The sequence below is a fragment of the Sprattus sprattus genome (assembly GCF_963457725.1).
Source record: "Sprattus sprattus genome assembly, chromosome: 18".
Lineage (NCBI taxonomy): Eukaryota > Metazoa > Chordata > Actinopteri > Clupeiformes > Clupeidae > Sprattus > Sprattus sprattus.
Window position 1 is genome coordinate 28,587,349 of NC_137916.1, and position 26,369 is coordinate 28,613,717.

The window sequence follows — 26,369 nt, forward strand, 5'->3', positions numbered from 1 at the left end:
TGGAGCGTCTCATAATTGTTTCGCCTCACACTCAGGTCAGCCTTTAAACAGGTCAACTCACGGTCTCCTGGGCTGACTTACGGTGAGTCCTCCATTTAGGAAGCATATAAATCTCTGCTGCAGTTGGAGAGCGAGGTCCTTGGCCATGACTCTAAAACAAGCCTCTCCCCAAACACCCTTCCAGACCCTAACCAATCACCAAACACCCCTCCAGGCCCTAACCAATCACCAAACACCCTTCCAGACCCTAACCAATCACCAAACACCACTCCAGACCCTAACCAATCACCAAACACCCCTCCAGACCCTAACCAATCATCAAACACCCCTCCAGACCCTAACCAATCATCAAACACCCCTCCAGACCCTAACCAATCATCAAACACCCCTCCAGATCCTAACCAATCACCAAACACCCCTCCAGACCCTAACCAATCATCAAACACCCCTCCAGACCCTAACCAATAATCAAACACCCCTCCAGACCCTAACCAATCATCAAACACCCCTCCAGACCCTAACCAATCATCAAACACCCCTCCAGACCCTAACCAATCATCAAACACCCCTCCAGACCCTAACCAATCATCAAACACCCCTCCAGACCCTAACCAATCATCAAACACCCCTCCAGACCCTAACCAATCATCAAACACCCCTCCAGACCCTAACCAATCATCAAACACCCCTCCAGACCCTAACCAATCATCATGATTCATCTTTTTTTCCCACTGGAGACAGTGTTGGTGCCCCACATTCTCTGGGGGAAAAAATGTGAAGCTGTTTACACTGCGGTTTCCCAAGCGACAAGGGACTGATGAGATCGCATCTGGGATGAGGGAGGCATGGGCTGGTGGTATAGTGCTGAAAGATACCACCAACCTACCACACACACACACACACTCACACACAGGGGCAATAAAGCCTTTGAAGACAGCTGGTGCCAGGAAATAAATAAAAAAGACCACACACCCACACACACACACCCATCCGTTAACACCATATGAAGACTGTGAAAAAAAGATATGGCCATACTGTGCACAATATATCTTCTACCTCCCCTACGCCTCATTATGATCCCAATTATGCTCTTTATAGGCAAACCTCCTCACGAGCAACAGTTCCACTTACTGCTAACTTTAAGGAATTTGCTTAGAACATGTCCGACCAAAACATTCCTCTTGCTCGAGCTGGCAAATAATGCCAAACGAAGGCCAGAGAAGGCAACTGGCAAGACATACCACAGAGAGAGTAACAGCTAGTGCTTCCTGTTTGGCCTGCTGACAACAAGCTCTTGTCAGTTTGTGTCAAAGCCGGGGTAAAACAGGCTGACAAAACAGATTAGCACGCCTTCCCCCCAGCTCGCGTTCCCCTGGCTTCAAAGAACACTCTTTTCCTTCGGAACAGTGGAAAGAGCGATGGAATAATTGAAGAAGTCAGGTGAGGTGTGTGTGTCTTCTTCTCCTCCTCCCCCCCCCCCCCCCCCCCCCTCCTTTTGGGTAGTAAGGAGACTGGGAAATCGGAGGGTGTTCTCCCAAAACTCACCCCCCCTGTCCCACAGCATCTAATCTCGAAACCAGCCAGAGTGTTCTCAAGCCTCCCCCCCACACATGGCCCTGGGACCCGGAGGGCGTGGGTGTGGGAAAGCCTGTTGCGGTGCGTTGGTGCATGTTAACCCTTGCAGCAAAGCATAACAGGCGGACTCGCACTATTCTGGGAGAATAGCTAAATTAGCCTACGGGCTGGCTGGTGGGAAGGTCATACCAAAATCAGTAGGCTATGCCTGACTAGAGGAATCAGTATGCCTAACTAGAGGAATCATGATATTTTTTTGACTAATGTGGAGCCATTTTAATTGTAGCTGACTGAAAAAGTCTAATATAAAACCCAATATTTAAAACCAATAGGCTAAAAACTAATGTTTTGGCAAACCTTTGGCTTCTTAAAAGAGAACACGTGCTTCTTGATTCAGCTAACAAGTTTTGGAAAAGAGAAGTGAGAAAACAGAGTGAGAAAGACAGCCCTACATCTGCTAATTATTTAATGGCTAGACCTTAAAGACCCGAGTCCATGAGTCTGCAGTCAGCACAAAACAGTGGATTTCAATCCTATTACAGTCAACAGGTTCAACCACCTAATCTGTCTCTTTAAAGGGGTTGGTCTGTCTACCCAGCGACATGGGATTAATAGCAGTACAAAGGCATGGGATCCCACAAGGGGACCCTCATGGTCACGGAGAAACTCAAGAAAGTACTCCGGCACTAGTAGATTTAGGTTTATATAATATGTATTATAATATATAACATTTGTTTTTAACCTATTTGTTTTAAATATTGGGTTTTATATTAGACTTATTTTTAGTCAGCTACAATTAAAATGGTCATGATTATCATGATTCCTCTAGTAAGGCATACTAGATCTACGCTGTAGCTTGGTTTGTTGCTTGGTTCCGAGGGCTTGTGAGGCCAACACGAGCTCTCAGTCTGATCTATGATTTGTTATGACTGGGATTTTGTTTGGCCAGCCAGTCACTGCCCTGACCGGCCTAAGCCCCATGGCATTCTGCCTGTGTTGTCTCGCTAGCCCCCGTGACCTGTTGAGGCACGGCTCTTCTACCCTCTGCCCCTGTCCTTAGCCCTGTCTGTTCATACCCAAACGTGAACAGCTCCAGTCTCATCCATCATGACCACTCCTCCCCCCCCCCCCCCCCCCCCCCATACCCCAATCCTTCTGACTGACTCTTGACTGCTCACTCCCCCCACGAAATCTTCACACTTGGCTTTTGTGGACAACTCTAATGAAAGCTGTATTGTCCGCTCAAACTTCTCACAGCTTTGGCCTTGGCGAGGAAGTCTTCAGGGAAGGGGGAGGGTGCATGTCCCAGCCTCCAGATAAAAAAACATTCTCTGTCTGTTTTCAGCTCGTTCACAGTGTCACCATCTCAAGCGACCACTTAGTTGACCTGGTGTGGAGATAAGTGAGGTAGTGTCGGGAGCGTGGGAAAAAACGCTCACATCTTAGAGTTTAATGATTATTCAAAACAAGCAGACTGGGGGGTTGATCGGGTATTTTGCCAAAAAGGGAAAATTGGGGCAAAGTTTAGTGATAAAGCGCATCAGGACAGGAGGGGAGGATATTGCTGAGGCTTAACCCTTACCTCCCTGACCTGACATCCTCAATCTTTTTTAGATCCCTTGAACAAGTGCCACACTGCAAAGAACAGGGGGGGCCCTGCCCCTCCACCACACACATCCTCGTCAGCTGTGCAGACTGCTGCCCCCCCCCCCCCACACACTGGTTCAAAAACACTTCAACACCAGCACCAGTGAAGTAGAAGGCAGGCGATGAGGAGTGAAGAATGCAAGTGGACACTGTGTGTAATGCTAGTTTCTGCTGTGCCACTCAGCCTCTCTAGCTGTCAGGACACTGTTAGGGGGAAAGGAACGCTACAGGGGGAGAAGCCAGAGGAGGGAGCGAAGAGGAGAGAGGCAGAGAGAAAGAGGGATTCCAAGACTATGATCACAACACACACACACACACACACACACACACACACACACACACACACACACACACACACACACACACACACACACACACACACACACACACACACACACACACACACACACACACACACACACACACACACACACCAGACACACACACACACTACCTTGGATGAAACAACCAGCTATGGGGGCACAAGACCACTTAAGAGTACAGATTGGACTTGTTGTGATCGTGATGGTTCCAAGACCATGATCACAACAAGACCAAATCGCTCAACAAAGAGAGAAAGAGCAATTGTGAGAGAGGGGAGAGGAGAAGGATTGAGGATATAGAAATCCAGTGGGAAGGTACTAGGTCATAAGGGACATAATTAAAAAAGCCGAGCCTCAGCCTGCCAGCTCTAATCTTTGCCTTAGAGCATCTAATTACTCACTGGCACACTTTCCTCAGACAAAAACTGTCTACTGAAAAAGCCAAAGAGCAGTCCACAGGGCAGAATCCCCCAATGGTCACCGTGGCGATACCCATACCATCGGCAGAGATCTGTAAATAAAAGCTGACTGCCTATTCCCCGTTACGTCAATCCTCATTCAAACCAACAATGATGAGGGCAATACTTATTCATTACTAGTAGCTGATTAAAGACTCCAATAAGTCAGATATATGGACAAGACTGGACCAGGTTTCCTGCCTGCGCAGAATGCCGCCATAAGAATGTGCTTAAAATACATTTGAGGTAGGGGTCTTTAAACCAGAGCACGGGGCGATCATCATCATCCCTAAGAGGCTCAACTATAGCCCTTCACACTGGGCCACCCCAACTCAGGTATGAAATACCACAGGTTCACAGGGGTCGAACAGTCAGCTTAACCTACATTCCACAAAAAGTGTCTTGGCTATTACAAACAAATAATCATAGTTAGGGATTATTAGGCATGAGGATGCATCAGAAATGAAAGACACCACGCCACTGACATCATGTGCTCTTAAAATATGTTTAAAAAACAAACAAACAAAAAACAAGCATTTTAAACACAGTCACTAAAGGCAGATGCCAGAAGCCTAACAACTAAGAGGTTATCTGAGGCTTTGCAGCCAATAAAGCAAAGTGTTTGGCGGGCTGTACTTCCTTTCTCCCCGATGGGCCATCAAGTGCCAGCGAGTAAAACCCTCTTATTTTTGTTCTGGCTGTGTAACCTCTGTGTTAGTGATAGCATTGGAGAGTGCGACAGTGAGCTGGTTCCAGCATCTTCATTCCTTGCTATGCAATCCTATGCTTACTGAGCATGACCAGTTCAGACACTTCTTGTCACATGCTATGTGCAGTGTGTATGCATTTCATATACTGGCTACTGACAGAAACTGATCCAGTCTTTTTCTCTTGGTGGGTAAGATATTCATTTAATAAAGTCAAAAAGCATGCAGCTCTGTAGGGATGTAGATAGATGGATACTTTATTAATCCTGAGGGAAATTAAGGCTTTTTTTTGTATTGTATTTTTTTAGATAGAGCGGAGCTACGTTGAAAGGCTGCCGCTTGCGTCGGCGCCGGAAACGCGAAAAAGTTGCATGTTTTATGGGGCAGATTTCTTTCTCTCAAATCCTCCTCCACAATTCAGTGCGTATCCACAGCCAGATGTGTGATCTTGGTAAAATAAAAAAAAACCTTGGAAGCCTCTCCAACCTTTCTACTCCAATAGAATTATTTACACAGAAATATAGCAGCTTTACGTAATAGAGCTACACAACTGCATTATTAACAATGAAATCAACATTTTAATTTTAGCACCTAAAAGTTTAATCTATCCTCATTACTACAGATTGGTGGTATGATCAAAGATTAAAGGCACACTGAATATAGTCTCAGCTAGGGCTCCTTCTTCTGACGCATTGCCTGTTTCCCATGCTCTGAGTTCAGTGCTCCAGGGGCTAAAGAGTGAATTAATGGGTACAAACATCTTTTCAAAAGTTTCACACCACCGTTTAAGTGACCTGACAACTTAGATGGCCCCCGACAACTTCCGCTTTGAAGCTAGGAACAGCTAGCTCTCCCAATATGTTCCAGTAATTAAAACACAAGCAGGACCGACAGCTGTGTTTGCTCGAGGCATTTCTCATATATCGTCTATAAAAAGAGTGGAAAAGGAGAACATTGGTGACAACAGTATTCTTTTGCCTACAAGGACATGGAAAACTGCAGAAGTGGTCAATTACAATTTGAGATCATATCTTTTTCTAATGTTAAGCTCTGACCCAAAAATAATGAAGTAAAAATAGGATCAAAGATGACACTCATCCTCAAAGATATTCAGCATGGGCCACCAGGCAAGAGATACTCTCTACTTTTAAGTCTAGACTTTAGACATTCCTCTTGATTACTACCCAGGGTTAGGGATGGTGTGCAGAGGTCCAGTACTCAGTGCAGAGCTTCTCGTGGAAAGGGCTGCCCTTGCTGTTGCCTCTGGCGGTTGGTGTGATAGGCTTCAAACCATCCCCATGGTGGTGTTGGAGCAGCATGCAGCATCCCTTATTTATGCCGCCATCGACCAAAGCTGCATAGGATCCCTCATACGTGCCACACAACTTCTAAACCAAAAGCTGTTCCTCAACCACTAGGCTACTTTTAAAGATGGCTGTCCCCATTTGCATCGCTATCAATCTCAAATTCATCATGCATATTCCATTTAGCATGTTACATGTAATCTGATTAGCATAATGTATGCTGCATATGCCAATGTGTCCTAATGCATGTATTAATATATATGAGCTGGGTGAACCATCCCTTGATTGGGATCTTTTACCCAATTATGCTGGTCTGCTCCCATGCAGACACTTGCACCAACACCCTCCCCATCCTTAACCACGCAAACCAACATCAAAGAGAGTGAGAAGGAACCACATGCCCCACACCCAATAACAAACACAAAAAAGTTATTACCACGCCCGTTAGAAGCAAGAGAAAGCCTTTCATGCCACCATCTCACTGAATACCCGCACGAGTTCACATGAATAAACCATGTCTGTGTATTTTAATTAAGAGATAGCCTTGATTTCAGACCGTGTCATTATTTACCAAGCGCACTCTGACAGGCTTCCACGGCTTTACAACAGACTGCATGTCACCTACTCAATTCTGACAGAACAAAGGATTCTGAAGTTTGATAGCCAGATAACAAATTAAACAGCAAGGTGATAGGTATAGCCCTTATTAAATCCACAATCTTGTGGTACAAAGGTCATTTGGATCCCGTCACAAACGGTGGGCCTTTGCAGAATAAAACACGTCGCCAAGGTGGACTTTGATGGGCAGCGTATTGGCATTGGCAATACTGGTGTACTGCTAGGTCTGATGTCCACAAACATTAACCTGGCTTTTAAAGTCTTCAGTCCGGTGTTTTGAATCCCTTTTCAGCCAACAGTGTCCCCCACAAAACTGACTGTAGAAATACCAACCTCTCTTACCATTATTATGAGTCATTAAGAGGGTTGAATGAGTAATTCAAATGTTCAAAGTTGGGTGTTTCTGATTCATTCAACACTAGGATACTTCTTGAAAGTATGCCACAACATACAAAAGTGCTCTATATTTCCCACGGGCGATTGTGTGATCACAAAGGTGCAACTCAGATTAATGAGCCAACTGGTAAACCATTACACTGTACATCGGCTACAGCAGCAGAAAAAGTTGGAGTTCAACGTCATCAAGAGAAACTACAAAAGAGATTTAATGTACAAAGTGTAAAGTTGTTTTGAGTATCACTGAGTACATCACCAAAATATCCTAGCTGTGTTAATAGGCATGAGCAAGCTGTTACATCTGAATAGACAGAATAGTCATCTTCGACTTACCTGTTGGTATGAGGAGTCCTCGGGACGAAAATCACTGCTAGTTTGTTCGAACTGTAGATTGAAGTGAGGGATTCGGTGAAGCAAATTAACCCACCAAGGAGGAGAATAGTTCACGACGGCTGCCATAATGATTGTTCCGAAAATGAAACAGACTCAGAAAATAAACGAGTTGGCAAGCGTCGAGGAAGTGTTTAGTCTAGCACTATGTTCTACGCTGGATAACGTGTAGAACGTGTTAGGACTCAGCGTTCTCTGGTGTTGGTCGGCAACATAAAATCTAGAGACACAATTGTAACACTGTGTCTTGATGCTTAGAATACTATGTAACTAATTGTTAAAATGAGGCAAATGTCTAGAGCAGAAACGTTAAAAAGAAAATGCCTGGTTCATGGTTTTTCTTGTTAGCGATCGGCTAGCAAGCTACAAATGTCAACTACTGCACCCGTCTAATAAATCTAGCGTTAGCTAGCTAATTCACATTGTTAGCTATTTTTAGCTGGCACTAAACTAAGGTTGATGCCCTGAGTCTGACTCGTGCTACCTCCCGCCTCCAATGTAAACAAGATCTATGGAGCCAGCTGATCCCTATGCACCTGAAGATTTAATGTGAACATTATTATTCCAAGTTTATCGGTAGGCTACACACTTCTAAGATCACAGTCTGCCTTGGCAAGCCGAAACACCACTGCCACCGTTTCCCTGCAATTAAGCTAGCTAACCAGCTTTCTCTGTAGAGAGACAGCGATGACGTAGTGCAAGGACAGCTAGCTTGCTACCTTGGCTGTTAGCTAGCTGCCTATTGTTGTGAGAGGCAGCAGTAACTATCAAGATCCGTAATGCCTCGACTTCCTCATCTTGGCTGGTGTTTTATCCCGCTTCTCAATCTACTATATATCGTCCAGTTTATCTCGACACTTTCAATTTGTCCTCCCGAGCCAGCTGACAACTTGAGTGAGGTCCGTGTTGCTCTTCTCTGTGTAATTTCTTTAAGTTCCAAATCCTGTTGATTACCGAGATCCCCTCACCACCCTACCGGTTATGTCCTATACCTGGTGATCGCTCGCACAGATACCACTAGCTAGCTAGTTTTCTAGGTCGCCCCAAACACCGAGTCCGTATCTTGAATCGACGTCCTTTGTTTCGTCCGGTGTTCGCTAATGAATCGATGTCCAGTCAGAGAACTCCCAAACAGTGAGGACAACACCGACCAGCTATCCACAGCTGATTCAGCTCAAAGCGAACTCCACCGAGCAATGCCTTCAAGCCGTCCCCTTGTCAATCTCAGCGTCAGTGTATCCACACCAAATAACCTAGAAAATGTACTGCCCTACAGCGACATCTGCTGACGAAACGTGTGAATTTAACAATTTGCCAGTAGAATAATTGAGATCCATTCTACTCCTCTCATAACCTGACCATAATAGATGCCTTACATATAACCTACTATTTAGAAATATCACTAGGCCTCTTTATATGAGCCCTGATTTGCGTTTATCTATTGGTTTTACATGTAATTAGGCTAGTTATACATGCAAATGGATTTATAAACTGCAGGCCTATACGTATTCAGTGTGTCCGATACTTGATGTGTGGTAATCTTAATATGGTGTTTAGTGGTAGGCTATATGCCTTTTAGGCCTTGTATGATATTCCTCTTATTTATGCAAAATTACTAAATGTATTTTAATTCAGTAATCTATTAATAGGTAACAAATGCTCACCCCTGCCTTTGAATATAAATGAAAATCAAAATCTTTAGCATTTGACAGTTCTTTAGCATTTGAAAGCTTTTTATATATGTGTCATTCAAACAAAGAAGTCCCATAAGGCCACTCTACCATTTTCTTTGGTTATCTAAAAATTTTGTATTCTTTTCAAATTTGTTCCTCGTGGTCCTAGCTTGCTTAAGCGACTGATCACTGCACACCCCTGGAATGAAATCCCTGTTCATTGTCTACCCATCTTAATTTGCCCCTGAGACCATTTAAGACCCCAACGTTTTAATATGGCCCTCAAAAAGAACTCCCTTTCTAAATTGAAAACAGGCTACACTATTTGTTAATAGGCGATTTAAATCCTCAAACAAACTTAAATTATTAATGTTTCTATTTTTGTATTAACTTTACTTAATGCAGAATGGTTACATTTATAATCTCACACCTGAAAGGTTTTATTGACGGATGGGTCAGGTAAAACAATTGTATATTTATTGAGTGTCATTTGTGGTTTTGAGTGACAAATTAATGTGGGTAGCCCACTGTATGTGGCTAAGGCCACTTGTGGAAATCATCCAGATCATCACCAGCTATGATAAATCAATTAAACCCAGTTTAAATAATGACATGCATGCATTGGATGTAGCCTAGTGTATTCTTTAAAATGCCGCATCTACAAAATAATTGTAAGGAGATATTAGTATCAGTAGTCTTATAAATTCCAGAAACATTATGAAGCTGCAAGGTTCAAATCAAGGAAAGTGCCAGATGCAAGGGTAAACTCCACCCACTGTTCTCCCATGCAGAGACAAACTGTTCCCTGTTTCTTAGTCCGCTATAACTTTAAGGAATGGGAAATTCCTTTTATTTTCTCCAGGAAATCACATGGAGGTGCTGTCGTGCTCACATGACAATCTGAACTATGGAAGGAGAGATAAATGAAGGTAATGATCAAGTCAATGTCATTTGAATCTGTTATTATTCACCGTTTCAAACTTTGTTTTAGTAGAATATCTGGTAGGTAAACTGTTGGCGACCGACGAACAGTCTTTCGATGCTGTTTGTTGGGCTGATGAAACATTCACACAAGCAGGTAGCTCATACCGAAGTGTCACATGCGAACGTAGCCTAACTATCAATGAAAAGCAGACGTGGAAATCGCTACAGAGATATTCATTCATGCATTGTGTTAGCGTGAATACTATAATGTGTATGTCGCTGAACTGTCACTGACACGAATACTACACTTTGGCTTTATACTACGCTATCGATTTATAATGAGATGAAGCTGCTCCACAGGTTTCACCTGTTTTCGACTGCACTTTCCGCCAATATGCTAAACCCAGTTTAGGGTTAATCATGAGCGATTGTCAAATGTAGACGTGAGCTATATTGAGCGCAACTGTGGTATTTGTCTGTGTAACTGAATATATAACTATTGCCAAAATGGGGTCTTTATGTGAGAACCAAAAGCAACACTCAGAACCGGGAATGCATACCAATTAAGCAACGCCAGAGAACACTGAGGACTTTCACCGAGAACTGTAGAATTGTAATTCTGCTATGTCGACAGTTTGCCTCCAGTGTGTCAAAGATTCTAGTTTATATTAAGTTTTTCATGGCAGAGTTTTCCCAAAACCACGTTGTAAACACATGACAAAACAATGTTAATGATTATGGGTTTATTGTCGCGCTCAATGAAAACAATCGGTGAAGAAGAGACGGTTGCGTAACCTCTGCACTTCTTTAAAAATGGTAAAATTCATAGAGGGGCCATGGTGGGACAAATTGTTTAGACTAATGGTTGATCAGGTCCAGGAAATACCTACCATTGTCAGTGTGCACAACCAGGCCCCCAGATGTAGTAATTTGACTGGTATCCAAGTCGTTTTTGTCATTAGAGGAGCTGTTATCCCATGGGGTTATGAGAAAAATGCCCTGATCAGTGCTGGTCTGTTGTCCATCATGCGAGCCATGCCCAGACCTCCTGGTGGGGATATGTTGTGCTGACGCTGAGGAAAATGCAGGGTTTCCTGTTGTAGGACAGGGGTCATTCACTTAAGTTTGTGTTGAGGTCTGTTTTGCACATGCTTGCCGTCTTGGAGGTTTGGAGATACCTTGTTCTTATTATATGTTTGCTCTCTTTACTTTGCACATTTTTAAATCTGGAATGTTGCTATAGTAGCCTCATCTGTGAAAGTCACACTGTGAAACCTGATATAAAAGTTGAAATGTGCAGAAAGCATCCATCTTCGTTCTTGCATTTAGTTAAACACTGCACCATACATCCAAACTCAAGACGCCATGCTTATGAGGCAACCATGTTTAAAAACATGTTTAGTTAAAAAAATAAAACATGTTTAGTTTTAAAACTTTAAGAATGACACATGCACAAAAGGTTATTTAGACAGTAAGGCGATCATTTAGATGGAGCAGGCAAATTGAGTGAGTCTCTCTCCTTGTCAGAATCAGAAACAGATTTATTGTCAAGTAGGTGTACGCCTACCTGAAATTTGCTCTGGTGTATGGGTGCATACAGTAAACATCAAAACATACATACACACATACATACATAAAAACATACATGTATGTATGTGTGTATGTATGTTTTTATGTTTACTTGTCATAGCCTGATGTCATGTTGCTCCTCCCACCCCAGGGTCTGTCCCTTCGTACTACAGGGAGGTGTTTCATGCCATTAGCGGCCGGGCAGACGAGCGAGTGCAGGTGCAGGTGTTTCAGCGGCTCCTTAGCAGAACGGACCTCCCTGGTGTGGTGCAGTCACAGGTGAGCCCAACCATGCATAGACACAGATAGATGGATCACTAGGGTGACCACTGACCATATTTGAGGTTTAGAAAAAGAGGACACTTTGTTGCAGCGGAGGGGGCAGTGGTAGTGTATAGCATACAGATGACCCCGCCCTCTCTCGCGCAAGAAGGTGGAACGTAAGAGAGATACCCTTTCCAAAAGTTGTAAGTGTGTAAAAACTAGTTTGTGAAAGACCCAGAGAAACACAAATATCCGACGAGGCAAAATCCCTTTTCACAATCACCATTTTGGAATCCCTGCCGGACACATTTTTTAGGTCTCGAAAAGAGGCCATGTCCGGGTAAAAGTAAGTAAGTAAGTAAGTAAGTTTTATTTATGGAGCACATTTAAATACAGCATAAACTGACCAAAGTGCTGTACAATGACAATAAAAGGCAAATAATACAAAAAAGTGGGTAAAAGAGTAAAAGTGGGTTTTTAGCCTAGACTTGAAGGCAGAAATGGACGGGGCGGATCTAATGTCCTGAGGGAGCTGGTTCCACAGATGTGGAGCGGCGACAGCAAAGGCCCTGTCACCTTTCTGCTAGAGCCGTGAGCGTGGCACGTGCAGAAGCCCTTTGCTAGAGTATCTGAGGGACCTTTGGACTGACTGGGGCTGTACAAGGTCAGTGATGTAGGCTGAGAACGTAAAAGAGGACCTCTGGTAACCCTGTAGATCACTCCAGGCAACAACGCAAATCAACTGGCAATGTATTGAAACCTTTGTACCCACAATATGATGATCCTAGAGCCAGTTCCCTTCTAGATAAGGGCTAGACTCATCCCAGGGTCAGCGGCCAACCCAGTAGCAGTGCAATTAGGTTTTAAAGGCTGTTCTGCTCTGGAATTTCATTACTAGTCCAGGACTAGTCACGGAGTGTATAGCAGGATATCCCTTTCCCCTGACGCTTAGAACTCCAAAGGAAAACAATAATAATCAGGGCCAATCACAATGCCATTCTTTGGGGGGGGGAAGTTGAAGACAAATCCAGAGGGAGTGAGTGTGGACCCACTGTTCCGACCACTTTTTAAGAAGTCATTGCTCTGTTAAATTGCATGTGTTCATCTACTTGGAAGGTGATGAAATTGAATTGAATTGAATTGAATATGTTCATCTACTTGGAGGGAGATGAACAGCAGGTCACATGTGACTTTCAGCACTGTTTTACTTTTGTAATTCCCTCTTTAACAAGCTGTTGTGGAACTAAGTGTGCTTCCTCATGATTATCATCAGTGTAATAAAAGCTCATTGTTGTGCTTTTCAAATAGATTTCGGGTATGTTTTAGGGTATTATCAGTTTGGTGTCTCACATACACCCACACCCACACACACACAAACAAACACTGATTACAGCTTGTGGTTCACATTGTGATGTTGTTATAGTTTACCAAGCTTCCTGTGTGGAATTCCAAGGAGAAAGTCCCTTTATTTCCTTGACTTTAATGTGGGGAGGTATAATGCAGAGGTTCTCATTACACAGCACACCATGTAGTGTAGTGTAGTGTATTGTATTGTATTTACATTTACATTTACATTTAGTCATTTAGCAGACGCTTTTGTCCAAAGCGACGAACAAGGGAGAGAACAATCAAGCTAAGAGCAATAAAACCGTATGTATGAGCTTGTTCTATAATGTTAATTCAGTAGAAATTGTCTTATATTATGGTATCACTCCACTGATATTCAGATGTCCAGGAACTGTTGACATGGTAACACAGACCAATAAATGACCCGCAACATTTGGACACCCGTTTGAATCAAGGTTATGTTGGATCAAGCTTAAAAAAAGGCAAAGCTTTAAGAAGCTTCATGAACTAAATTCAAAAGGTTTAAGTCTTAATGGAACTCTGAAAGTTTCATGCACTTGGAGATGATGTCTAAGCGTTTGTTTATGTTTGTGTTTTACTATCCAGATTGAATCAAGGTTATGTTGTATCAAGCTAAAATAAAGGCAAAGCTTTAAGAAGCCTCATGAACTAAATTCAAAAGGTTCAAAAGATTCAAAAGAACTCTGAAAGTTTCATGCACTTATAGATGATGTCTAAGCCTTGTTTATGTTTGTGTTTATGTTTGTGTTTTACTATCCAGATTGCTGATCACGTGGAAAACAGTGATGGTTTCCTCAGTAAGTTATCACTTTATAAAGGCCTGGCATTGATTGCCCTGGCTCAGCAAGGCAAGCAGCCAAGTCCTAAGCTGTTGGAGAACTGCATTCAAGGTAAGGCTCGAATTCTTACTATTATCATGTGACTCCTCACCTAGTAAAAGCCAAGTTCAACAAATGGCCTTGTCTTTAGGGAAGTTGATGGGTAAATTACCCATGGTTGTAAAATCCGAAGTCATGAGGTTGACTTGCACTGTGTCATTATTTCACACAGTTTCTTTATACATTAACTGGGAGGTTGTCTTATAGGTACGACACATATTATTTGTTCACTGTGGGGAATTCATTTCACAAGAGGTCTTTTGTATGCTCTGGCCTTTTCCATGTTATCCCACCCCTTGTGAGAAAATGTAATTTAAGAAGTGCCAACTCAGCCTTTTACAATCCGACTTTGTGTTTCTCAGCAAAGAAAATGTTTCAAAATGCTTTTGGCACTGCTTGAGACTTGTATTCTCTATTGTAAATGAGACTTCTTCTGACACACTATCATTTGACTGGTCACGCTGAGGTGAGTCAGAAGTCAAAGTTATTTTCCTCTCTCTTCCACTCCCATTATGTTTGAAGAGACAAACTGTTTTAAGAGCATATGCCTGAAAGCCCTGTCTCTAAACTCATAGGATTACACGTAGCCCTCTGTTGTTACAGGTGCAGCCAACATGGCAGCGTTCTGTGCTTGGAATTGTTGTGTCATTCTCTCTCTCTCTCTCTCTCTCTCTCTCTCTGTCTCTCCCTCCCTCTCTGAACACATTTCCTGTTCATCATATTACATGTCTCATTTTGGACTTGACCTTCTCCTTCCAAAAATCTGAATGGTTAGCCACACATGATCTGAAGAGAGTCTGGACTTCGCCCTGTATTTTTAATGTTGTTTGTTAAATGAATACTTTGAGTGCGACTGTCTGTGAAAACTTGTGACTACCAGGGTACGTTTTCTGTTGTTGAATAACACCTCATAATACACAGCCCATGTTGCACTGTAGTTATTCCTTTACATTTCTATTTCTATTTCTAAAAACAATCAAAATCTGTCCAGTATTGTGATAGAAGGCTAACATTGGCAATTTGAAAATGACTATACAGTGGAATCCTATGGAGTAAATATGCACGTAAAGGAAACCGCTTGTTTTAGCCATTGACAGGCTTGTAAATGTTATCATAAGGGTCTTACTGTGTGGAAAGGATCCCATCAGAGAGACACCTGTATCTGTTTATCTCACTAACTGTAAAGACACTATTTGTAATAATCAAGAGTCAGTTTTTTAAATCTTTTTCTTCTTCTGGTCTATGATGTAACAACAACCCATTCAGTCCCGTGCCGATTGGCCTACTGTGTGGTGCTGAAGTGGGTCCTTCGATAATCCTATGTATTTAAAGAGTGATCCTGTTAGTTTTTTCCTATTGTAAATGTCATTTTACAATAAAAGGCCATTTTTACGGTGGCCGAGAAGGGCAAAACACAAAAACAAACTCGGGAACATTTATACATTTTGTAAAACACTTTAACAAGTTTTCGAAACACTTTAACAAGTTTTTTACGAAAATTACATTTTAGAAAAAACTTTTGCAAGTTCCGGAACAAAATAACATCTTAGAAAACTTTTTTGCAAGTTCAAAAAAACATTTTTGCAAGTTCAAAAAAACATTTTTGCAAGTTCATTTTTCTTACGGAAGGGGAATGCCCAAGCTCAGAGGTTGAGCCGGAAATGACAAGGAAAGCGCTCAAATTCAAGTTCATAGCGATTCAAGATGGACAGCGGTAGAGCAGCGTTTTAACCCAGCGTCATTAAGTTTGCCTTTCAGAGACCTCAAGCTGATTTGTACATCATGTAAACACGACATCATGTCCACGATCACAGCGTACGAGTGTCCCTCATGAAAATAGAGTTTGTACTGCTGCAGCACATCTAGTCCTTCCGTCTGGTCTGCGCGATTTAAACATTCTAAAGACCTGCCACACGAAAAACAAAACCGTGTTAATAGTCTCATGTGTTGGCCACAGAACGGACAAAACGCTGCTCTACTGCTGTCCATCTTGAATCGCTAGTATGAACTTGAATTTGAGCGCTTTCCTTGTCATTTCCGGCTCAACCTCTGAGCTTGGGCATTCCCCTTCCGTAAGAAAAATGAACTTGCAAAAAAAATTTTTGAACTTGTAAAAAATGTTTTTTTAACTTTTAAAAATGTTTTTTGAACTTGCAAAATGTTTTCTAATATGTTATTTTGTTCCGGAACTTGCAAAAGTTTTTTCTAAAATGTAATTTTCGTAAAAAACTTGTAAAAGTGTTTCGAAAACTTGTTAAAGTGTTTTACAAAATGTAAAAATGTTCCCGAGTTTGTTTTTGTGTTTTGCCCTTCTCGGCCACCGTACATTTTGGCCATCTGACAAAAATGAGTGTAATGACATCAATTGATGAGTAGATTTCCCGTGTGAATCGGGAACAGAAATGTGTTCCTCTTTCAGAAAAATCAGAAAAAGTGTCTGGCTTAGAAAAGGGAGGGAGTGCTGAATGTTATGTTCTGGGAAAGTTATATCTGTCATCAGAGTCAAAGAGACTGCTGTCGAAGTAAGACGTCATTTCACAGTCGCTGACTAACATTTTGCTGTAAACCATCTGTTAGTCGGCTTTTGGCCTTGCTATTGTGATTTTGTTGTTTGGCTTTACTGATTCAGTATGATGTCATTCATGCGTGACCCCTCAAAGGGTTAGTTCTCAGCGATCACACTTCCTCAGGTCATGGGACTATGTTGAATGTTTTTGTTGTGTCATATTTATGTCTTAACTCGTTGTCATATTTTGCTCTGGACAGAGTTTCCTAAGCCCACACTGGGTGATCCAAAGGACCTGAGATCCCTGAAGATGCAGCCCGCTCACGAGGACCCCCTGACTGTTTCACAGACGTTGGCCAAACTGTTGGGAAAGGACACCATACAGATTGAGATCATCCCAGAGAAGAAGGGCCTTTTCCTCAAACATGTGGAGTATCAGGTCACCAGCCAGGTAAGGACAATCACATAATAAATCGTTTTATATCATATTTATATCATTTGTCTATAATTTGCTATTTTCTCTATTTTCTCTATTTATTTGTATTTCTTATTCAAATTTGTATTAATTTATTTTTGATGATAATGTATATAGATACTTGATTCCTATTCCCACTACCCTGCTGCTTTGACAATTGAATTTCCCTCACAGGCTTAATACAAGTTTATCTATCTATCTATAAACTACAGAAAAGAGAAAACGAATAATCTTAACTGTACAACAGCGCATGAGGTAAATGTAATGTTGCTTGAGTTAGGTTTGCACATTTGCACGAGGTAAAGATAATGTTTTTAAAGAAGAAGATGGCAAATTTTGGTGTAGTGAAACTAGCTGTTCTGCATATTTGTTTACTGTCGTCGTCTGGGTTCAGGGCAGAAATCCCCAAGAGTTTTAGAAAGTGTCAGCCCTCTACAGAGCTTCCCCTTTATTTCCTAGAATCTGTGAAATGTTTTGAAATGTCCTAGACTGGCACGGTGGGAAGCTAATGTACCAAATGAAATGTGTATTCCAAGAATGTGGAGACCATAGCCTTAGCAAAACAGGCATTTTGTTGTTTCTGTGCACTGAGCGTTCAAAATCAAAGCGCAAAGGCTAACATGTAGCAGACTGTGTGTGTGTGTGTGTGTGTGTGTGTGTGTGTGTGTGTGTGTGTGTGTGAGAGTGTGAGTGTGTGAGTGTGTGAGTGTGTGAGTGTGTGAGTGTGTGAGTGTGAGTGTGAGTGTGAGTGTGAGTGTGAGTGTGAGTGTGAGTGTGTGAGTGTGTGTGAGAGTGTGAGTGTGTGAGTGTGTGAGTGTGAGTGTGAGTGTGAGTGTGTGAGTGTGAGTGTGAGTGTGTGTGTGTGTGTGTGTGTGTGTGTGTGTGTGTAGCTGTCTCCACAGCAGAAACCACAGCCAAGTGCAATGTTGACAGAGTGTGGTTCATGGCATGTGACTGGCGATTTGTACCCTTTCAGCGCTTCAAAATATCCGTCTACCGCCGCTACAGCGACTTTGACGTCTTCCACGAGCTCATGCTGCAGAGGTTCGCCTACAGGATGGTGCCCGCTCTGCCACCCAAGCGGATGCTCAAAGGAGGTATGACCTCACGGCTGTCAAGAACAACAGGCAGCGAAGGCATATAATCAAACCCACAGATTACAGTATTTTAGTCCTCACGTTTTGACATATATAAAATCTCCCACGCCGGTTTGCGGCTTCTCGTCCAAAGGTTTTTTTATGGAAGCTCCCGCAGGAGAAGGGGAGCACAAGATTGTAATTCTCTAGCTGTGCTAAACCCTTATTGGCTGCTAGAGAAAAGAAGTTTCTCTGCTGCTGTCCGCTTATTTGAGTCAAGTTAACCCTTCCAGCACTAAGGTGGCACTTTGTGGTATTTTTACAAAGCCTGAGCACCTTTAAAACTAGATTTCATTTTAGTGTCTTTAGATTTCATTTGAATAAAAACAACTTGTTTTTACTACATTCCTTTTACTTTCATTCATTTTTTACTGAGGTGTTCTAGAATATAATTATAAATGCCACTTTGGCCTCATGGTTTTTAGTTGGGTGAAATATACAAAAATATCAGGCATGGCAGAATACTTAACAGAGTCAAAAAAGGCCTTAGTGTTGGAAGTGTTAAAGCTCTGTCTCTTCCACTGACCCTTCCCCCGCAGTCTTGACCTCCACGTCGGGGGGGGAGTTCATCGAGGGCAGGCGGCGTGCCCTGGCGAGGTTCATCAACCTGGTGGCGCGGCACCCCTTCTTCTCGGAGGACGAGCTGCTGAAGACCTTCCTGACCTTCAACGGTTCGGTGTGTGTGCCCTTTTTGCCCCTTTCTCCCCTCCAGCACCTGAGATGGAAATCAATTCTCTCTGGGTTTCCCCCATTTGTCAGAGAATCTCAGCCCCAGCTAGACACATCTACTGAGCTGTAGACTTTTGTCGAATTGATTAATGTAAAAGGATGAAATATTACACAACAGATAAAATGCAGTATAATGATGCTGTTTTGATTGAATTGGTAATTCAAAATGAAGCTACTTTTTTTTAGGATAAAGAGCCTCTGTTTTGCTCTTGAAATACGTCAAAGCTGCTTTAAACCTCTTCCATAAAACACTGTTAGAGTCTCTCCCTGCAAAATAATTGGCAAGCAGTTTTAACCTTCGAAATAAATGTAGTAAACACTCTCGGCAAAGTTCAAATGTTTAATTGCTGCACTCAGGTCCCAGGCAAGTCCAAGAAAATAAAATCTCAGTGGACTTCTTTTAATGATTGCTCTCAGGATTGAAGGCAGAGTCCATCATGTGTTTGTATTGTATGTTGTATTTGATTATAATAACTCACTAGATAAAGCACTAGTTTTGGTTTTTATTTATATTCATACTGGGAACGGGGACCCAAGGTAATATTAAGTAGATACATGAACTTAAAAGCTATTCTCCCTTATCTTTTAACATGGAGTAGTGAAGGGAGCGCTACATTGACAAAAGGTTGTTAGTGTTTGAGCTCAACCGCCAATCAAATTACACGCTTTCCCTCTGTGCTCCTGAAACAATGTGTTGATTGGCTGGAATTGTTTACGTTTCCTGTTTACAGAGCCGAGACTGTGTACAAACACTGCAGGTTTTTTGAGCGCACACAGTGAATAGAGAGCAAGAGGTCCATGAGGAGCAACACAAAAAGTAGACAAAATGTGTATTGGATTACAAATCGCGGACTCACCTTTTAAGTGCAACTATTTTACATATCCTGAAGAAAGTATCACAGCAGCTTATGTGACGTGTGAGAGTTGGCTTGGCATTATTATTATTATTATTATTATTATATAGTTTATATATTATATTATATTATATTATATTATATTATATTATATTATATTATATTATATTATATTATATTATATTATATTATATTATATTATATTATATTATTATAGTATATATATTATTATATAGTTACTATGATGTCTGAGTGAGCTGATCCAAGGCAAAGAGCAGCTAGCGTGTCTGACTTTGTTGTTTTTTTTTTTTTTGTGTCCTTGTAGGATGTCCAAACCAAACTGCGTGATGCGTTCAAGAAAATGGGGGATGAGTTTTTAACCTGCAGACTTGCGACTCAAGCAAAGGTTTGCTTCATTCAGTATCTGTTTCAAGAGAGGTCACTGACTGTCATGATACATTTCCAAGCAGCTGACCCGGCATTCCCAGTGACCCGGCATTCCCAGTGATTACTATCCCGTGTCTGTGCTGTCTGTAGGAGTATCTCCCGGCTGACATCCAGGCCCAGTTTTCCTCCAGCAGAGAGCTGATCAAAAATATCCACAACAGCTTCCACAAGCTGCGGGATCGGGCAGAGAGGATGGCCGAGCGCTCCAAGGAAAACGCCACGGATCTGCTCATGTTTGGGAAAGAGCTCAGGTACCAGTCAGACAAACAACAAGCTTGGATTTTTCCTGAGGTTGAATTGTGCAAACTGGTCACGTTTATTTTTACAGCATTTATGCAGCTTGGCTGCAACAAAAAGAGGTTACCCACTTTTAAAGCTCTTTTTGGAGGACTTTGCATATGAAATTGACATCCCTCCCTTGGAACCATTCCACGTCACCCAGAATAGATTCCCCAGCATTTTTCTTCTCCCTTTTTTGCTTTTGGACGGCACAGGGAGGAGCCGGGTAGCCAGTGAATGTGTCTATCTCAGCTAAACAAAGCCTTAAAACGCCTTGTGCATAATGGTGTTTGAGTCTTGTTTTTTTTTTTCTCCTTTCTCTCCAGAAATACTTTCCGCCACATGTGTCCAATTAGTGATAGATTCCAACTTGTCATTTGTCTGTTTCAGTACTTTGGGGACGGATAGCTCTCCCATACCCCCCCTGGCGTCGGCCCAGAGCACATGGGGGTCCCTGAGACAGTCCCTCAAAGGCCTGTCAGTGGAGTTTGGGGTGCTCGCTGACAAAGCCGTGCAGCAGGTAAGGGGCCTCCCACCAGCAGCTTGCGTGTGGAATACCCAGTGGATGGATTCTGAGGGATTCTGCCCCAAAATGACTTTCTTTTTGCTTTTCTTTTCTTTCTCATCTCACTTTCTTTTTAATAAAGGGAAGGAGAGAGGAGGATGATGTGGTGGAAAAACTGAATATCTTCCTGGATTTGCTTCAGTCATACAAAGTAAGTCTGCGTGACAAAAAGACGGGAGATTTTGAAGGGCTCTGCAGAGAGGTGATTTTTAGTCTTTTTATCATTTTTTTTTTATGCCGTTGTTGAACGCCTGCTGTGATTCAGCCCAGCTGAGTTCACTTATTAAGTCTCCACCATCTGCTTAAGGCGGGTTAATTACCACTCTTCAGAAGAGCACATTTTTGACACATGCAGTAGTACCCAGGTGTACTACCTTTTTATAATCTGTAATTTTCACCTCCGAGGACAATTTCTTTTAGAGAGGTTTGCATCTGGACCATACATAATTTAAAGAAGTTCTAGGAAAGGTAATTAAAATCATGCATATATGCTAAGCAGGTGTAACGTCCCTCTGAATGCTGCTTTAAGTAGAAAAGACCTCCAGAGTCAAATTCGTTAAAAAAAAAAGCTGCAGTTGGTGCCAGCAGCAGTATAGAAACTAGTATGAAATTATGATTATTCATAAAATGGACGCCTAGCTACTTAGCCAGCGTTCTTCGGGCACAGAGGAGGAGCGCTGAAATATCTATGTGCTGCGCCAATTACCTTTAAAAAATGGTTTTGACTCTCTGCTTAAAAGAGCTAATTAGTGTCTTCTCTCCTGGTCCCGTGTGGTCGGTGGTCTGGCCTTCAGGATCTGTGTGAGCGGCACGAGAAGGGTGTGTTGCACGACCACCAGAGGGCGCTGCAGCGGTACAGCGTGATGAAGAGACAGATGATGACCACCACTGTGCAGCCCAAGGAGCAGGGGTCAGTGGAGCAGCTGGAGTCACGCATCGTACAGGTGAGCAGTGTTTAAGCACACACACACAGACACGCATGCATGCATGCACACACACCTAAACACCAGTGGCGTAACTATGGGGAGTGCAGGGTGTGCAGCTGCACTAGGGGCCGTGGCGAAAGGGGGCCCGCTTTTGTCTGACCACTATGACGGGGACATTGCGCCCACGTTTCCAGCGCAACTCCTATAGTTCACGCCCTGCTTTTTTAAGCAGCGATTTCTCAGCAGTCATGAGTGCGCACCTCGTCGAATGCTGATGAACTTTTGCCTCTCCAAACAGCTCATCATCTCCTGCGAGTTGAAGGGTACTGGGCTGTAAAGCATAGAAGACATGACCGGTTGCATAAGTACATTTGCCTGTGCCTCTCAAAGTCGCAAAATCATTAGTTTCACCTGAGATTACGACGGTAATGGGGCCTCCGATGGCTGGTTTGCACTCTGGCCCGTTAAGTCGTTATTACGCCGCTGACACACACACACACACACGCACGAATGCACACACACCTAAACACACACACACACACACACACATGCACACACACAATAACCTAAACCAAGCACACACACTCACACATTTACACACACTCACCTAAACACACGCACTCACACATAAATTACACTGTGCGGGATGGCAGCTGAACTCATTGTGCAACCTAAACATCAAATGGACACCTGATCCATATATTCTCATGTATTCCCATGTTCTGCGCTTGATGAGCACAATGAAAGAAGTGTCCACCCATTAGACAGCAGATGGCTTTTTAGCGCTCTCAGCACTCTCTCTCTCTCTCTCTCTCTCTCTCTTTCTTTCTTTCTTTCTTTCTTTCTTTCTTTCTTTCTTTCTTTCTTTCTTTCTTTCTTTCTCTCTCTCTCTGATCACGCGTGCACCTTTCCCACATGGATCTGATGAGATGCCTACTAAAGGCTGACTGGATGGGCAAAAACTGTTTCAGCTAAAGTGCTGGAGTTGTATCTGTGTGAGTTCACTTCGAGCTCTGGTACTTTTCCAGCAGGTGAAATTTCACAACACTATAATCTATATCCAACAAGGCTGTGCGATCACATACCATTAATGCACTTTGTCTGACCATGCTGTACAATCTCTTGCCATTCCTGCAGTATGTCTTAACCACTGGCACCACCACTTGACTGAGGATAAGAGGTGCAATTGAACATAGTGCAGGATCATCTCCTGGCCTGTGAGAGACAATGGGTCATTTCAGGACTGCTTTTCTATTCCGCTCCCACAGAAAGGGAATGTCATCCAGAAACACAAACACACACACTCACACACTCACACACACACACACACACACACACACACACACACACACACACACACAAGCACACACAAGCACACACACGCAAACCTGCTTTTCTATTTGGCTCCCACAGCAAGAGAATGCCATCCAGACCATGGAGCTGAGGAACTACTTCTCCCTGTTCTGCCTCCATCAGGAGACCCAACTGGTCTTCACGTACCTCCCCATCACTTCTCACATCCTGGGGGCCTTGGTGAACTCCCAGGTGCAAGGACACAGAGAGGTGAGCCGTTCGTCCTGCGTTACGGTGACTGACATGGCAGGAGGTTGCAGTAGCATTGTCAAAGCCTCAGTCTCAGTGACTCAGTTCCCCAAGAATTTAACTGTCGGCTGGATGTGTGCCAACTCGCAAAGCTGGTTAAAACCGACCTGCCAAAGACCTGCCATGGGTATCTTCACAGTTTAATAATGCAACTTGTAGAATATATCAATGTAATCTTTTATCAATCTAAGCCAGCACCCCATTTCAAAATGTGCCTTAAGTAGTTTTGAGTAGGCCAGGTTTTCAGTGGTTTATCTGTGAAGGTCGTTTTTATCCATTGACACGAATGGAATGGAGCACCTGTGGTTTGTAGACTAAACAGGTTTGTATTAGGATAAGCATACCAGTCTTATTTTTGTTCCTCCCTCTCAGTTCTCTCACTCCTCTATGTAGATATATTGCTTTTTTAATTTATGATATTTATTCATCTATTTATTAATTGTTATTTATTATTATTTAGCTGTGGAAGAAGTCTGTTGCTGCCTCTAACTGTCTCGTTGTCTTTGTGACAATGACAATAAAGTACTTTGAAATTTGAACTTTTTGAACTTTTCCTACTCCCAACCAGATGGGGGAGGTGTGGACCGCTCTCCACCCAAAGCTGACCTGCCTGTTTGGGGGCAGCAATGGTCTCCAGTCGCCTCCACTCTCACCCAAGTAGACCTACTTGAAGATAGGCAGCGCCCAGCGTCTTGTGCCAGTGCTTCGGTGTGGCAAACAAAACAAAGGTCTTTGGGCACTAACTCAAGAAAAGACTACATTCCTTCACGCCCTGTGCCTTAGCTAAGCTAAATGAATAACCCAGTGTATGATCAGTGGAAGTGTCTTCATGGGTGCCTGCAGCGGAGTCACAGGAAAAGGGAGCCAGAGGTGTTTGGGGGAAAAGGAAGGACGTTTTTTTTAGAAGCCAGCACTGGCAACTCTTGTCAAATGATGTTTTCAAAGACATGATGGTCACAGTGCATCACGACTGAAACATTGTCTATCTGAAAGCCCTTGAAGGATGTCTTAATGTAATAGCACACAAGTATTACTGATACAGAAGGGATTTTCTCCAGGATGTTAACCTGGTAACAAAATGTTTGTGTCCCCTTGAAAATACCAGATGTATTAATGTTCCCAAAACACAGTGTGATATGAAGTGATTTTTTTTTTTTTCAATGCAAAAATTGTTGTGTATTTAGCATCATTCTGGATTATGTTCCATGTTCACTTAGTGGAAGAATAGAATCATCATTACTGTAAATGTATAGATTATGACTCCTTAAATACACTAACAATAGAAGGTGCAATATATTGGTGCCAGTGCCACAGATGGATAATGAGTTTGTTTGAACCAGATGATGGCAGTGTTGTGATTGTTTCCTTTTTTTTTGCACAGAAACAAAACTTTGAAAAGATTAGAAGTTTCTAAGCTATTTCTAAGCATTCCATCAAAGTTTCAGCACAATATTGAAATTGATTTCTATCTTAACCTAATTATGTTTGAAGTTCCCTGTTGAATGAAGCTGACAGTTGTGTTTTTTTCCTCACGGCTTTGTAAGAGCAGTTGACCAGAGGCGTGTAAATAGCTGTTAATTTCCTCGCTCGTGTTTTCCATCATTGGACTTTTCTTATTTCGTCTTTGGCATTGCACATCCTACACGCCTCAACACTGTGAATCCCTTTTGTAGTCGCTATGCCTGAGCCTAGGCGTTTAAAGCAGTCACTTCTTTTTTCCCAACATGTTCATCTTCACAGCATGTATAAAGCGAGAGTTCCCCTTCCGAGCACAGTGCCAAATAACTGTATTCAGGACAGATCAGACCAGATGCTTTCAGGGTTGATGGATGCTCAAGACTCAGGTTGAAAACACTTGATGTGCAACTGGATGCAACTTGTTTATTTCACTGGCATCATTGACAAGCAGGCCAGCTAGAGCTGTGTTGATGCAGTTCACAGTTCAGTTAGAATAGGAGACATTTGATACATTTGCAAATGCAGTGATATAAAAGGGTATGCTAATTGTTGATCTTGATCTTCACTGCTGAGCGTGCCTTAGCAGATATTAACATATGTGTCTAGCCAAGATTAAATGCCTTAAAATCTAACACTGATTTGTCTTGTTGTTGTTGTTTTACGTCGAAGTTGTGATTTGGTGGCATGTTATTTTGTTTCATGATGTTATGTTCATTGTTTCCTATCAACTGGAGCTAGTATTCATGATGTATGTTTTTTTTTTTTCTCCTGTTGCCAATTTATTACTGCAGCCTACATTTTTCTAAAAGATCCTTTGCCTGCATTTTACAACACACTCCATTACAGAAAAAAAACACGTATGTTTACAAAGTGCTGTTGTGTTAATTTCCATACAGCAATCTGAAAAATATGTACTTAATTCTGTAACATTGTGAACTGCCAGATATGCATCAACCTTCTTCAGAACAAAACTCTTAATAAAATGTACATGTGCAATTAGTCGACTTTATTCAGACATTATTTACTATCTATACAAACATCAATTCTAACATGAAAGCACCTACTCAGAAACAGCTGTGAAAACATAGATGAAAAATGAAATATTAGTTCAAATGAACTGGATTAGGAAGTGTCGTGACTAGATGGAGTACAACACTACATACAGTATGTTGTATTTCTTGGTTTTCTTGAGCCCTTGGTCCTGTGTTGTAAGCATATTTATTTATAGAGTTCTTTACAAGGAACCACAATACGTTTTAAAATGGCAAAACCTTGAAGGCACAATGTAAGTATTCACT

The 26,369-nt window shown here is 42.3% G+C and overlaps 2 protein-coding genes across 2 annotated transcripts in view; one reads left to right on the forward strand and one right to left on the reverse strand.

The window, feature by feature from the left end:
- Nucleotides 1-8,135, reverse strand: part of ttyh3a (tweety family member 3a) — a 67,137-nt gene extending 59,002 nt beyond the window's left edge. The window contains 1 exon segment of the mRNA XM_080856998.1: nt 7,362-8,135. Within this exon segment, the coding sequence (XP_080713124.1) occupies nt 7,362-7,487 (126 nt within the window). The 5' untranslated portion in view covers nt 7,488-8,135.
- Nucleotides 8,136-9,961: 1,826 nt separating this feature from the next.
- On the forward strand, nt 9,962-25,272 carry snx8a (sorting nexin 8a; the record flags this gene model as incomplete). Its single annotated transcript, XM_080855965.1, is given in 14 exon segments — nt 9,962-9,993; nt 9,995-10,020; nt 11,736-11,863; nt 13,977-14,106; nt 16,861-17,051; nt 18,052-18,172; nt 18,751-18,887; nt 20,120-20,200; nt 20,332-20,492; nt 20,911-21,040; nt 21,168-21,236; nt 21,880-22,029; nt 23,425-23,574; nt 24,182-25,272. Coding segments are annotated over 14 exon segments (1,599 nt in total). The 3' UTR covers nt 24,275-25,272.
- Between the last annotated feature and the right edge of the window lie 1,097 nt (nt 25,273-26,369).